The sequence below is a fragment of the Passer montanus genome, unplaced genomic scaffold (genome assembly GCF_014805655.1).
Source record: "Passer montanus isolate IOZ18808 unplaced genomic scaffold, ASM1480565v1 scaffold15, whole genome shotgun sequence".
Lineage (NCBI taxonomy): Eukaryota > Metazoa > Chordata > Aves > Passeriformes > Passeridae > Passer > Passer montanus.
In genome coordinates, this window is record NW_024362051.1 from 4,922,292 (window position 1) to 4,938,608 (window position 16,317).

Consider the following 16,317-nt stretch of genomic DNA (forward strand, 5'->3'; position numbering starts at 1 on the left):
TACCCCTGAGTTTTGAGGTCTCTGGAGCACAGGTCCAGAACAACGAAAGAAGCATAATTTCATGTAACTTATTCCAAGTACTCCTGCTCTCCCCTGCACATACCCTGCTTTGCTGTTATTCCTGAGACATATTCACATAAAACCTAAATATTGCGCCATTCTGCTTTCCATAATAATAGGATAAAAGTCACACCCTTATAACCACCACCTGCTAAGTGAGGTGACACTCAAGGTGCTGACAGCAATGACAGGAGAGGCTCAGCACGTACGTTGATGTCCTCCAGGTCGAGGAAGTTGAGGACGACGCCGTTGCGTTTCCAGACGATGGGAGGCCGCAGCGGCCCGCGGATGCTGCAGGTCAGCACGGTGCTGAGGCCCACGGTGATGGTGGTCACAGTGACCCTCTGCTCCTCCGGCAGGCTCAGCCGAACCACCTCTGCAAAAGGCCAGAGAACGGGGACAACATCAAATACCACACAGGGAAGCTGCTCCTCTTCTCCCCTCTCGGACTTCTGTTCTCATGCTGAGTATAACTTCGGAGGATTTTGGCAAGGAGATGGGGTACCTATGCTATACAAAAAAACCCCATCAACAATAAAGCCAAGTAAGAGACAAACTGAATCTGTCTCAATCAAACTCCCTGCACCCCTTTCCTGATGCATCTTAGCTGTGGCATGAGGTCACTAGGCTGGTCAGCTGCCCAGCCTGACTGCAGCAGTTCGTATGAAGCAGTCAGCAACAGGAGGACAAGCAAAGGCTCTCCAGCTTGAGATCACCTGGGCTTGTTTCTCTACAACACTCATCTCAAAGTCCTTTTAAAAGGTACAAGAATGAGTCATGTTTGTTCCTTGAGGAAGAATTAAGGTCAGACTGCTGCCACTGAAATATAGATAAACTAAACCTAGTTTCAAATTGCCCAAACACTGGAAGTTGCCAAGCTTGAAAACTTGTTTACCAAACACAGCCACATATGGCACCTGAGATACAGATGTCCTAAAATATAAAAGCTTTCTAATATTTTATTTACAGAAAAACCGCAGTTATTTTGACTCTAGGTGTGCCACACAAAAGAAACTCCTGAGGCAGCAGACCTCACTGAAAAACTCACCCCCAGCTCTCTGAAACCACACTATGCCACACTGTTTCCTTCTGGCATGAGATGTGGCTGCCTCTTTTGCCATGTGTGGTCACACAGAAAGGTCAGACCTGATGCCAGAACTACCCTGGGTGCAGATTGCCATTATGCAGCATTTTGGCAGCAGTGAGACAGTGACAGGGAAGTCAGGCCACATTGCCCAAACTCCTGTAGCCACAGCTTTGTAATTCACATAACAGCTTTTGCTTGCTCTCATTCCCAAGCTCTGCAATAAGAAAACTGTATTGCATGTATATTATGAAAGGTGGTCTTTCAAGGTAATGGCCTATTGAGAGGAACAGGGAATGTTCACAGCTGGTGTGACTTTGCTTCAGCCAAAACCTGGGCTGAGTAATGAAACAGCCTCTCCCAGCACCAAGGCTCCTCCTTCCCAATGTCCACTGGCAACAACAGCAGTAAAACACAGATGAAAGAGACTGACACTGCCTCGCCCAAGGCCATGTGCTTTGGGGAAAAAACCAAACATTTCGAGCAGTGTGACACTGTAAAATGACATACAGGGGTCAGGTTACCCCCTCCCATCAACTGGTGAAGTTACTCTTCATCCTGTCCACTTACCTCACAACTCTGTCATTAGATCCCACACAAGATCTGAATATCACTTGCATGGAATAAAAATGAAAAAAAAATCCAGTATTGACATTTACAAGCACAATTTTCCACCTTTTCACATATTATCTAATTGAAAAAATTGCTTTAACATATCTTGAGTAGCAAACCTCTTAAATCTGTCACTAAAATATTCAGTGTATTTCAGCAGCCTTGGGCAGCCTGGACAGACTCAGTGCTCTGGTATAGCAACTGATTGTGAAGAATTAGTGCAAAACCTGCTTGTGAAAACATACTCCAGCAGCTCAGCACCCCTCTTCTGCTTCTTCCACCTAAGTGAGAAGCTAACGTGTCACAAAGGGTTCACCACTGAGGATCTGAGGCTGATTTTGGGCTGCAGGGTCCATACAGCATTGGTGTGTCTGCCAGCAGTGAGCACTTCTCGTACTTAAAATTCCCAGTGCTATTTCAGGAAGAGTACAAGCTGTTCTAAATAAAAGGTAGATCGTTTTGATAGATGGTTGATCAAAATAAGGAATGTTTGACCAATGTGGTGCTACTATTTGTGTTATGGTGGCTCCCAGAGGCATTACATGAGAAGACTGACACAGTCTGACCATCAAACCTTAAAAATCAAAAGGGGAGATGAAGGAATATTGGAAAGAGAGCATTATCTATTCAAGATCACTGAGCAGGTTAGCAACTAAGCTGGGAAGACATGACACATGACTGAAATCACACTGCCTTCATCTGCTGGAAGAAATCAGGGATGTGGCAACTCAGGGTCAGTGGGCCATAGGAATAGAGATGCTCCAGGGAACCCCTGAATGGTTTGGGCTGGATGGGACATTAATGACAATCTCTGCAACCTCTGCCATGGGCAGGGACATCTTTCACTTGACCAGGCTGCTCCAAGCCCCATCCAACGTGGCCTTGAACACTTCCAGGGATGGAGAGTCCATCCCACCACCCTCATCCAGCTGCCTGAAGCATGTCAACAGCACATAGGGGCTAATAATGTAGTTATTTTCTACATAATGAAGAGCTTCCTTTAATGAATAAAATATTTGGAGTGCACTTGACAGGATAAAGAACTGATAATTACAATAATTTGTAGCATGCAGTAAGGCTAATGAGGACATCTCCTCTTGAAGAGAAATGAAATAGAGGGCCATTCATTTACAAGAGAATTGTTTTTTCATCTTACTGCTGTTTTCCTTAATTCCCTCTGCTGTTTTTCATGGTGCCTTGAGTTCCCTGGCTCATGCTTGGCTTCCATGAGCTCCTTCTTCAGCAATGTTTTTTCAGTGCTCTCTTGCAGTGGAATTTAAGGCTTCCTGCCCATCTTACAAACAATTGCTAAAGAGGCTTTGGCTTTTGCTTTTCAGAAGCACAGTAATGAAAAATACATTAAGGTTTAATTAAGAAGACACCTTGCACAGCTGCCATTCTTGGATGAACCATATGAGGCCAAGAGATGAGTTTTTTATGTTAAAACATGTAATTAGCACAGACCACTTTAACAATACAAACACACTCCTTTTTAGAGTATTTCTATGGAGTGTATTTGACAGCATCTTATTACCAGTACATTTGAGGGACTCTAATTAACATCTAAAAGCCTTTCTACTAATACAGAATTATTTTTTGTGGTTTCAGTTATTGCTTTTTTGTTTTCAATAGAAAAAAGATTTCCTTATGCAAGCAGGTATATTGGGGAGCAGGCTTCCCTAAGAGGATGCAAGGGCTGAGTATTTTAAAACTCTTTTAAAAGACTCAATATTGTATTAAGTTATAGAGCTTAGACACTGCTGCTGTTGGTTTATGTGCAAAAATTATTCAAGTCACCATAATGATTTTGTGTAAAGCTTCTAGATTAAGTATTGAACACTGTTCATTTTATTTTAAAAAACCTTTAGGAGATAAAAGGATTTTTACCATGGGTATAAAACTGAACAGAACAAATAGGTGATATTCAAAGGGTGCTCATTTGCAGAACACAAGCTGGAATGGAATTTGGTTCTAAAATCAAACAATGTTATGTTCATTTGGAAATCCTGCAGGATGAGGCATGCAAACCATTTTTTCTACATTCCATAGGTTGAACCAGTATCAGCCCTTGCTGACCACAGTTACCAAGTTGTGTCACACCTGATACTCTTCTCTGGGATTTCAGTTGAAGTAGCTCCTCAGCTTATTCCAGCTGGAAATAAGTTCCTGCCAACTCTTCTGCCATCAGAGAGTCATACTATCATCAGAGAATAGGATGCTATCATCCTTCACTCAATTTTTAATGGTTCTAGACAGGGGTAAAGCCTTTGTAATGATCCCCTTTAAAAAGGAATTGGTGTAAGCATGTGCTTGTGCATCAGAGGACCAGGACTAATCCCTGATCATGTAGATGAAAGACATCAAATGTGGAACAAAGTCAAGGTCAGTGAAAGGCAACCAGGACACCACAAACTCTCCACTGATGATGGCAGCAGCTCAGTGCCTGAACACCTAGTGGTTGAGGAATTAGGGCAGTGCCATCTCCAGACCCATCTGCCTTATTCAGGACGGTAAGGGATCCCTCCCTGCATGCTGGGGGTTAGTGCCAAGGGGCTACTCAGGGGAGGGACCACTTTTGTCCATCCTCTCCCACCTTTCCTGCCTGGTATGATATTCAGCCTGAAGCACTGAGCACCTTTGGTGACCCAGCTGTCACCATCTCGATGTTCTTAGATTAAATTTCTTGCAATACCAGGTCCCATGGTGGCATGCAAGAATGCAGTCTTAGTAATTTCTTTCCTTGCAAAAAAGTGTCAAGATATTGCTGAACATTTTCCTCTCCTCCTCTCCAGTGTTATTTGAGGTGCTAAGCTGGAGTTACACTGCACCTCCACAAGCTCTGCATACTAATGCAGCAGGTATTACCTGTTGTGCTTGTTTATCATGGAAATCTTTTTCTCTGCTGTCATTTGCAGCCCACCATAGGCAATCATAATTTCACAATGAAGACATGTATAATTGAGGTCATTACAGGGAGCAGCCTGGAATGAATATCTACGGATAAAAGCTCACTGATGTAGCATGGCATCGAGACAATTTACCTGGTGATGTTGGACACCTGCCTTTGCTCATGCTGCACTACCTACAGAAACAGATTTCACGCTTTAAAAAGTGCTTAATATCATTAATAACATCACTAACTAGATCTTTTCCCTTAAATCTAAAGAAAATATACATTTTAATGCATTGTTGATACCTTTAATCATTGCTACAGTTGTTCATTGATATCTTGCCTTGCTGAAACAGAATATCATAAAATTGCAGAGTGGCCTGGGTTGGAAGATCATCTTACTCCAGTCCCTTGCTGTGATCAGGGACACCTTCCACAAGATCAGGTTGCTCAGTGCCCCTCCAACCTGGTCTGGAACATTTCCAGGGATGGGACATTCACACCTTCTCTGGGAATCCTGTGCCACCCTCACAGGAAAGAATTTCCCCATAATATTTAATTTACTCTTGTTCTATCGCTCAGGTCCTGCCTATGAGACAAGGCAATGCTTTTCAAATCCTGTAACTCATCCTCAGAAGGGAGACAATGAACCAAAACATAGCCTTGTTTGATCATCAAAGAAAGTCACACTTTCAAAGAAAGTCTCCAGCACTGATTCTTGCCCCCAAATTAATGCAGAGAGACCTGTTTGTGAACTGAAGCATGGGTAACACAGCCCTAAATACATCGTGTTTCTCCAGCAATGGTTCAAGTCAGGGGTGATTTAATGGGATGGAAACTTTAGTGTCTACTTAATTCCCCAAGTCCTGCAGCTGTGTTTATGCACTGCATTAGTAAAATCTGTTTATTGCCTTGTGGCCATGAAGGTCACTGGTGATTTTAGCATTTGTTTCAACAGATAAAAGAGTTCTCTAGCTGAACACATTCTCAGGTGAGGAGCTAACTGAATCCAGAAAACAAAAACAATTAATAGAACATAGTTAAAAAGAGGATATACCTTTTATAATTACTCTTTTCTCCAATAATTTTGATGATATGTATTTGGCTTTGCATAGAGTTTGGAGAAATTTTAGACCCTCTTAATGCTGTGCCAACTGCAGCTAATTGATTTTAAAACGACCATGCTATTTGTGAGATGCATTTCTAAACATTAAAGTGAAGGTGAAGCTTGGCCAGCCAAGAAGGGACTCTGGTGATATTGCTGGGGACACACTGGGATGGAATGTGGGGACACATGGGGATGGGATGTGGGGACACACTGGCATGGGATGTCACCTGGTTAGTCACAGCAGAGAGAGGCTAAAAGCAATGAAGGATGTTTCACACTGGGTCTGAATCTGTACAACATTGTATAATATGCTTATAAATTACTCATACTAGGATTTGATTTAGTTTCTACCCTACTCTACTGACCAAATAAATGAATTAGCAACAACCTCAGTACACAGATCACCCTGGGTTTGCATGCCTTTGCACTGTTTTTTTTAGGACTATCTCCAGAAGAAACATTGCCATGCCATCTCATTTTGCTGGTCATTAAGGTTCAACAAGCTGGTCTTACCCAGACACATTTGACATCTTCTCACCTGCCCAGAGTCAGGTGAAAGGATTATCCATCACCTAGTGAAAAAAACTCCATTTTCTGAATGCCAATTTAGAATTAGAGGAAAGCCAGTCATGCTACTAAATTTGTTTATGTTATTAATTAACGACCTTAGAGTTGTTAATGAAAATGATTAAAGTAGTTCACAATTAATGAACCCAGAGAATTGCCACAGCTCCCACATCAGTTCAGTGCAGGTGACTGGGATGAGGTTTCTGGCTTTATAACCTGTGAAAAACACCACCAGGAGCTGGCTCTGCCTCTGGCCACCCTTGGCGTGACCCACCACTGCCCAGCTGCCACTGTGGGACATCTCAGGAGCTTGGTGCCCCTCAAAAAGACATACCTCCAAGGACTGCAAGCTTAATTAGTGTGAAAAAGAAAATTATTTCTAAACCTGAGTAGAAATGTTCATATCTCAGCTTTATTTCAGGTTCTTGATGCATTTTATAAGTCCTCAAGACTTTTTGTGCGCTACTTCAGAAAGCATTTTATTGTAAATTTTCTACTAAATTACTAATGATGTTTTTTAAGTCATAAAAAGGCATGATTATGTATCTAGCAGAATTTAGTACCTGAAGCACTGTTCTGTCATGACTCTTGATGGCCACAGGCTATGACTCCCCGAGGTAGGTCCCTTACATTTGAAGCTAAACCCCATCTTCTTGTGGAATTCAAAATAAATGTGTGCAAGTCCCCATGACACTCAGCCCTGGCCTGGTGGTAAAGACACTGCCTCTCATCCCCACCTAGCCCATGTCACTGTGACTTTGAACAAATGTAAGAGAAAAACAGCTACTGAAATAATTAAATATTTTGATACCTTTTACTTTTCTTCAGCAACTGTGTCCATAAAATGCTATTGATGACATTTCCTAGAATAGTTTGGGTTGGAATAGATCTTCAAAGCTCATCTTGTCAACCCCTTCCCATGGGCAGGGACAACTTCCACTAGACCAAGTTGCTCAGAACAGTTGATTATTTATATAATGATAATATGCCACAGAAAATAAAGCATAACTTGAAAACAAAAAATAATGTCAGAGTTTGGGCCAGCTTCTAAGGGCAGAACTTCACAGAGACCACACTGTCCTGTTTCTGTGAAACACCTGCATGTTCCCCTCTGGAAGAGTGAAAGAATGCCCCAGAGGAAGATGAGCATCACTTCCAGCAGTTGGATTTGAGACATTCTGAGGATCAATTCAGATCCCCTGAACCTCAGATTTGGAGGCTGGTGCCATGTCTGAGAGGGTGCCCCAATCCCCTCCTGCGCCTGCTGGTGACCCTGGGTCACCCTGCCTGGCTCAGTGATCTGCTCCAAGAACTGAGTAGAGAGAAACTCCACGTGAGTGATTCTGAGCCACCTGCACTGGAAATGTCACATCTGGAGAGCCAAACTCTGTTCAAACAGCTGCTTAAACAATTATCTAAATTATACACAAAATCCTCCTAAAAACAAGACATATTTAAGAAGTCCAGCTCTCTGATACCAATCTGTATTAAGCATATTCACATTGCTAATAAATTTGCTAAAAACTGTTTATATTGACTTTTCACCAAGCACAGCTTTTTAATGTACTTTATCCTAATGATCAATTTGTTTTCCTTTTTTTTTTAAAGGAAACAAGGAACACACTTTCCATCACAAAATCCCATCACTGTCCTCCTGCTACTAATCAGAGGTAGAACATTGAGTTTGTGCAGGAAGGGATAATTAATTCATTCTTGAAAGTACATGAATAAATATAAGTTGTTCAGTGCTTAATTATCAAATCTCCTGAGGGTAGTGATGGATTCATTATGTAAATAGGCATAAGTAGTCTATTTTAGAAAAAAGTTTACATAAAAGCATTTGTTTTTATTTTAAATTCCTATTTCCCACAGATTGAGAGCAATGCTGATATGATTAATTTCTGATAAAATATTCCCATGTTGTACCAAGAGTCTCCTCCTGAGATTGTAGCAGCCATGCATTTCCCCAGCCACTTTATTAATCTGAAAAGTAAAATTGGTAATGGTCTTACCGGCTCTCAGAAGTCTTTCAGGGGGTCATAGAATCACAGAATGGTTTTAGTTGGAAGGGACTTTAAAGTTCACCTCATTCCACCCTCCCTGCCCTGGGCAAGGACACCTCCCTCCAGACCAGGCTGTTCCAAGCCCCATCCAGCCAGGCCTTGAACACCTCCAGGGATGGGGCAGCCACAGCTTCTCTGGGCAACCTGTTCCCACCAGTTTAACATGAGACTCAAAAGACTTGTCTCTTTTTTTTAAAAACAGTCAAAAATCACACTACAAGGTCCTCCTCTGCCTCTTTCCAAATAACTGTGAGAGAACAGAATTAAAATCTCTGACTGACCCCACCAAAAAATAAAGAACATTATGAGTTATGAGTTTTTGGGGACAGATGTGAAGTGTTGCAGCTGATCTCTGAGTTTCACATTTTCTGTCCTACTGGGACTGTAAGACACAATTAGCATCAGTTGTTTCATTGCCAAAAAAGCAATAGTTGTTTCTTTTAAAAGGTTTATTTCAGCATTTTTAGGAATTAAAAAGTTTCTCCAAATCCAGAAATTCCTTAGCGTTGAGACTGGGAACTCTTTAGCACAGGCAGGTTCTGTCAAAACAACAAGACTTTGAACAGCCACAATCTATATTTAAACTACGGGATTTCAGAGTTTCAAAGAAAAAAAACATACAAACCCACTAAACTTATTTTTGTAACTTTTCTAAGTTACAATAGCTGAACTGATTTATATCTGATTTAAGGCAGAAGATGATAGCTTCTAGAGGATGTGGCACGCCAAGTTTCTCCCTGGAGTGAATTTTTATGGATGCTCTATAAACCCCTAGGGTTTATCATGGAAATGCTGTCAGAACATTAAGTTCAACATGACTTGTGGGAACCACTAAGATGTGTACAGAAATTACTTCAAATATAGAGACAAGTCAGGCCATGGGACATTTGGGGTTCAAGAAACATTCACATATAATTTACAACCTCTGAGTCATCAAAAATGGCCTTATCAAACTGCTCTGATCTTTCACTCTCTGTCCATTTTCCTTTGAGTTCCTGGCCAGCTTTATGCAATGAATGTGATGCATGGAAAAATGGATGAACCAGGAAACAAGGATCCTGGAAACTAACCTTGCACTTCTTCTAACAGATTAAGACTTTTAGAAAAACATCCCAAGCATTTAAAATCAAGTATGCATGTTTCTTTCACATTCCCACATTTACTGCACTTCTAAATAACCAAATCAGGGCGAGCACACCTTTGGAGTTGTAAATAAGCATTAGTAATGTTTTTCATGGAGCTTTCATTGCTTTCTATGGATGACTGCAAATTTAGCTACGGTGATTATCTGGATTTTGCATCTTTCCTGACTAAAATTACATTCACAATGCTTAATAAATGCAAGGACTCTGCTCTCCTGTGCTCCTGCCAATTCCAAGACACAACCTGACATACTTCGGGTTGGATGGGGCTTGGAGTAACCTGGTCTAGTGGAAGGTGGCCCTGCCCATGGCAGTGGGGCTGGAGCTGGATGATTTGAGGACCCTTCCAACCCAAACCAGCTGTGATGCATTTCTTCTCATCCTGAGGTGCTGCAGGTCCTGCCCTGCAAGGTGACCAGTTTAATGTGTGCTGCAATGATGTACCAGGCTGGAGATGGCACAAACAGCACAAATTTGGCTAGTGGGGATCCTGCAAGGTTACAGCAAGGTTGCTCTGCAGCAACATTTATCCAGCTAACATCTTGCATTTTCAAAACACATTAGCTGGTAAAAACTTTGGCATCAGCACTCTCACTATGTCCTGCCCTTATTCAGAACCACCTGACTGAAGTTAAGGATAAAGTCAGGGAAGTGCAGAGGAACAGCAAAGAACCAGGTAATTCAATGACATTTCTTTCTGGAGAGGATGGTGCAGGGAAAGCAGAAAGCAAAGTACAGTTCCTAAGGGAAGTCCCTGGTTTCCTGCTATCAGCATTGTTTTTTGTGGGCAGGTTTTGTCCTGCTTAAACCCTTCCCTGCAGAAACCCCTGCAGAGAAGACCCTTTAACTAGCTAATTTATCAGAACTCCAGTGCAATGCAGGGCAGGAAGCTGGGACCTTGGGACAAGATTTGGAATCAAGGTGGACAACAAAAGGTTTGGAAGGAACCACCAGCCACTAAAGTGGCTTCTTCAGTGGAGCAGAAATCTCTGCAGAGAGCTCCAGAGAGAGTGTCAGATTTAATCTTTGTCTAGACAGTCAAACCCTACTCTGCCTCAATTTCCCCCGTATGAAACCTCTCCAGGACATTCTAGGAATAAGGTGTCTGAAAAGATTTCCTGGACCATGATAATCGGGGTCATACAAATACCCACAAGCATGTTTGATTTCTTATTAAAGCCCCTCTGAGATTCACAGATAAAATCCACATATAAAACTGAAATTTAATTACATAAAAATACTTTGAAGCTGAGATTTGAAGTCTCTGCTGCAAGAAACTTGAATTTCAGTAAAAAAAATGATAAATGCTGCATCCTTGAAAGTAACGGGAAAAACAAATCACCTGGACTACCATATTAAAAAGCATATTGAAAAGCAAGATATGCTGGCAAAATGTGGCCAGCTGCACTTTGTGTACCAACCTGACACCAGCATCTTGAAACTTTTACATCTGCAGAGCAAAATGATTTATGGAAGCTGTTCTTTATCATTCAGGCTTATAAGTCTTATGTCACATAAAACCCCTTGGCACTGGAAGAAATTCTGATTGTGATGGGAAGCGGCTGCAGGAGGGGAAGCAGTGACAGCCTCCATCACCTGGGCTGCCCAGCACCCTTCTCATTCTGTTGGCATACACCAGCTTTGCACAGAACAGACAGGACTTAGTTAGAGAGCAGCTATTCAACAATTTTATTTTTCTTATCTCATATCCTCAACCCTATTTTCAACTATTCAAATGCAGCTCTGAAGGCAGAAATGATTCATTGCTCCCTGGATTTTTCTGTAACACCCTTCACCATTAAATCGTCTTCAGAAATGCTCGTGAGCACCTTTGACATGTTTGCTTTAGCTGAGTTATGTGGCCTCAGAGAGGGATTACTTGCCATAAAGAACTTTTTAGCCCTTCTGCCTCATTTCTGCTCAGCATGCTCCCAGCTCTGACCTGTCCAAAATCTCCCATTCCTGCTGAGCTTCAGTCACCCCACTTCAGTGAGTGTAACTGTGACTGACAGCCCTCACCAGTCACCCCATGGACAGCTGGTGCCCATCTCCCCTCCCCACAGCCACAGCAGAGATTTGCATCCCCTCCAGATTTGCTGCCTCTCCGGTCCAGCAGAGGCTGATGGAACAAAGCATGGCCTGCTCCTGCTCCTGCCTCTGCAGAGACAGCCCCCACCACTTCTCAGCAAAGGAATTTTCTGCCAAAACCAGAGCTTTTCCTGGAGTCTGTGCAATCTTCACCTGAGTTTGCATCTCAGAACTTGGCCCCACTTGTGCTGTGCCAAACCCCCCAAGTGCTCAGCCCACCTCTGCTCTCCAGAACACCAGCCTGCTTCAACAGTATTTCATCAACACTTCCAACCAACAGTACTTAAAATCATAGAACCACAGAATGGTTTGGGTTGGAAGAGACCTCAAAGAGCAACCAGTTCCACCCCCCCTGCACCTTTCACCAGACCAGCTTGCCCCAACTTGGTCTTGAACATTTCCAGTGACTTGGCCACTATAGCTTCTCTCTAATGGGCACATTTCCATTCCTCCTTCCTATGAAAATATATTTTAATTTTTTCCTATATTTAGTTGTTTCCTTCTCAATAGTCATCAATTGTATCTCATTATCTCTTTGTGTGTGACATTAGATGGCTCTGTGCTACCCACCACCTTCTCCCTGTACAAGTGACTAAAGACCACAGCACAGAGATTTCTCTGTACTGAAAGAACAGGATCCTAGATCCTACCATTTTGGTGAGGGCTGCTAATATTGACTTTTTAGGTCAATTGCAGTATACATGCCTTGTTTACATTTAATGATCACAAATTAAAATCAGCTCAACGAACCGAACATTTGAGGAATGCACGGTGCACTATATATAATGAATTACTGTTGATTAAGTCTATAAATTAAATATCAACACAATCTTTAAATATACATTTAATTTAAAACATACCAGAAACCCAGTGAGCCAAATGAAAGACTGTTTAATGCTAAGTTATTTGCCAGCATAGCCACCATATGCCAAACACCACAAATAACAGTATTCATCACATCAAGAGTCTGGAGACAGTTTCTTTTTAAGATCTTTAGCACAGCACTCATCACAAATATTGTCAGCCAGATGCTCTGTTTTCCCAAAAAATAATGCATGCTTAATGTGAAGAAGAGCCCAGAAATTCTTTCAGAATGCATGACCATGTGCACATCACAACAACCATGTCACAGAAGCAGTTAAATGTTGTCCATCCTCAGAGATGGTTCCTGGCTGAACATGAGCCTTCCTCACCTGCTCCAACCACCCATTTCTCTGGGGCTCCTTTATGAAGAGACACAGAAGCAACATCCACAATATATTTATTTACCCACCAAAGGTCAGATACAAATTAGTACATCATAAAGAGCCAAAACACCAGCCCTGCAATTGCTTTTGAAATATCTTATTTAAGTTAAACCTTGGTGACAAGAAAACTACTGAAATCAACATTCAAATGTGGTTACTGCTCACAATGGTAATGCCAAAGTTAAAACCTCCCAATGCAAAACCCTCAGCCAATACAAGTATTAATAAGATCAGTGGTTGACTTGTAGATGCCAGTATTTATTATCCATTCTGTAAATTATGGCTTTGCTAACAAAATGATTTTCACAAACACAACATGACATTCATTCACTAAGATATAACACATACCTGCAGGGCATGCAGTGAAAAGCCTTCTGCTGTATTTTAATTGAGGCATAGTCCTTTGTGGCTTATACCCCTTCAAAGTAATCAAACTCTACATTTTTAATTGGTTCAACTGTGTTATTATTAATTTGGTAAACAATTAATGGTAATTTATGGAGCTATTATTTCATTAGTCCCAATGCTGTAATAGTGCCACACATGATGCCTGCCAAGGTTTGGTTTGGATTCTACACGTGAGCCACAGACATCAAAAGGGCCCGACCATGGCCAGGGCTTCACAGGGTAAAGCCGTGTTCAAAAATATATTAAAATATTTTAGAAATGCAGGTCATGCCCTAGAGAGCTGCAATGAAAATATGGACAAAGCCAGAAGACGGAATGGAAATTCAGGCATAGTTAGAGAAAATTACTTGTGTTGAGCAGAGCAAGCCTTCTCTCCCTACTCCTGAGCTGTACTGACAAATCCCCAAAAAAGTCATAAACTAGTGAGGGAAAAATTGTTTCTTCTTGCCAAATTCTGATTTTGTGTCTTTTCACTCTGGTGACCAACTCACCTACCAGTACTTGGGATTTCTCTGTCTCTGGCAAGACCCCAGGTGAATGAGTGAATGTTCCTGTCAGTGGAACACATAGAGTGCTCCTGTCAATAATTCTAGATGGAAGGGATTTAATAAGCATTAGCTAGATTATGCTATTTGAACAGGTGACATGAATATTCTTTCATTTTTCTTATGTTTCATCTTTTGCCAAAATCCTAATTTCTCTATATTTTCTGCCATTTTCTCCCTTCTCCTTACTAAGACTACATTGAGCAAGGCAGCAAAATGCCAACACATGGAATTGAAAAGATTGCCTCTGATCCTACAAAAAGGGCATTCTGTAAGCGAAAATGCCTCCAACTAGTGGCAAAAGCTGAGAGACACTGCTTTTTAGTCCAGGTCAGATCAAGGAGGATGTAGTTTTCCGCCCCGATTTCATTATAAGAAGGAGATGACAGTGCTCCTGCCATGAGTCAGGCAAACCTCACCTCCAACCATGGGCAGGATGAACTTTTCAGGAAAAATCCCTCAGACATTCTGCAAAGCAGTGCTTGGATTACACAGGCTCACAGCACAGCAGGGTTGTGGTAATCCTTGATAAACCTCATCAGATATGTTGGAACAAAAGTGTAGGATGAAGCCTGTACCTGTTCCTGAAAATGAGCATCAGTGGTACCTCAAGGTGTGCACCAAGGGCTGACTTCCACAGGCATCCCTGTTCTTTGCTCCACCTAAAACTATTCCTGTAATTTTAAATCCCCCTGCTGAAGATATGACTGTCTCACTTAATGCACTGCAAATCAGAAACTCTCAGTGTAAATCAAAAACAACGTGGATATAGGAAACATCAAGGATGAAGTCAGGGACACACTGTGAAAAAAGGCTCTTAATGATTCAGAGTAATATATTTAACAAACTGCAGTTCTCATGCAGTTTATGAATGTTTTGTTTGCTTAAACATCAAACAAAACATTCATAAACTGCAGCAGAACTGCTCCTTTCAAAATGAATGGGGCTTCTATTCCCAAGTTATGGAAGCTAGTGATTGAAGGAAGGAGAAAAGGCAAGGACACTAACACAGGGCCAACAGCGCTCCCTAATATTTTCATGCAGAGAGGCACAGAAATGCTGATCTTTCATGATCCTGCCTACTGTTGTCACCTAGTTAATCAACTTTTCCCTACCTTCTTTAGCAATATCTGAGGGAGAGAACTGCTCACTGGAATTTGTTGTGTGTTTGAAGCATCCTTATCTGCTGCAGGGTTACAGAGGTTGGTAAAACGGAGAGAGATCTTTTTTTCCTGATCTCCCATTAATGTAAGGCACATCAGCCTTGTACATGCTTGAAGAACACTCCAAGGAGAAGTCTGACTGCCCCACCTGCCAGAGCACTACTTGTGCAGGAGAGACCTGCATGGGACAGTATCTTGGGGACACAGTCTTAGGGACACCTCAGGTCTAAAGCAGCCTCACTTCAGGACTATGGCGATTACATCACTGAATCTTATGGTTTGCTGCAACTTGCGCTGGGAGACACAAACCTGCATTTGCTCAGGGCATGAACAGCATCCAATGTCCAAGAACTCAAAAGAGCATTTCATGAGAGAAGAGGATGTGAATTGTTTATGCTTGATGATCATCAACATCAAGTGGGAGAAGCTGGCATTTGCCCAGGATGTCAAGGTTAATGACCCTTCTATTACAAAAAAATTTTATGGGTGAATCTGAAATGACTACAGATGGTCAGGTGTTGATTTTGTGTGTCCTTTGAAAGACAGTACTGTCAGCAAAACAGTGCCTTCTAACCAAATTCTGAAGTTCAATACTCTGTCAGCAAGGAAGAGTGCTGGCTCTTTGACTCATCAAAATACTGTTTCTTTAGTTACCTCTAGTGACTTTCCATTTGAGTACTGCTCTGTGGCTGGCTCACCAAGACAAGAATATCTGCACAATTCATAGCTGGGTTTTTTTTTTTCTCTCCCCAGTAATATTCCTTTATGGAAAGAATGTAAAAATCCTTGCTTTACAGATGGTGAGGTGAAGCAGAGACAGACGTTATTTAGCTGCAGTTACACAGCGTATCTGAACCAGAACCAGACACATGCCTTATTTCCCAAGGTTACTCTTCCAGCCTCTCTGAGATTACTTTATAATCCCATTATGGGTGGAAGAGCAATGTACACACAGCTGCCTCCTTGGACTGCTCCTCTTAAAGTGTGAGCAAGGTGTGAGTTCTCAGTGATCGTCATGCCCTGTTTTGGCCACGGCTCCTGTGGGGCTTTGCAGAAGGGCAGAGTGAGGACAGTGACCATGGAACCTGAAAAAACAGCCTCAGAGGAGACTGGGGGCTGGGCTAAAATACACAACCACTGAACTAACAGCCTAACACCACAAGAAATGTCAGCTTAAGACTTTCTGCACCTTCATGCTGTTACATTACACTTATAAGTCATCTGAGCTGGTATTGCTGGAGTCTTTTGATCCTTGCTCAGCTTTTCTATGTGCTCTGAAGACAAGCTCCCCTCTCAAAAGAAAAACAGGATGTGCCATCCTATGACAATACCTTTCCTGC

The 16,317-nt window shown here is 42.0% G+C and overlaps 1 protein-coding gene across 3 annotated transcripts in view; it reads right to left on the reverse strand.

Annotated features, from left to right (window-relative positions):
* Positions 1-16,317, reverse strand: part of FSTL4 (follistatin like 4) — a 209,829-nt gene that overhangs the window by 38,039 nt on the left and 155,473 nt on the right. For all 3 annotated transcript variants that reach the window (XM_039701794.1, XM_039701795.1, XM_039701793.1), the window contains one exon: positions 270-436. In XM_039701794.1, the coding sequence (XP_039557728.1) occupies positions 270-436 (167 nt within the window). The remainder of the gene's footprint in view (positions 1-269; positions 437-16,317) is intronic.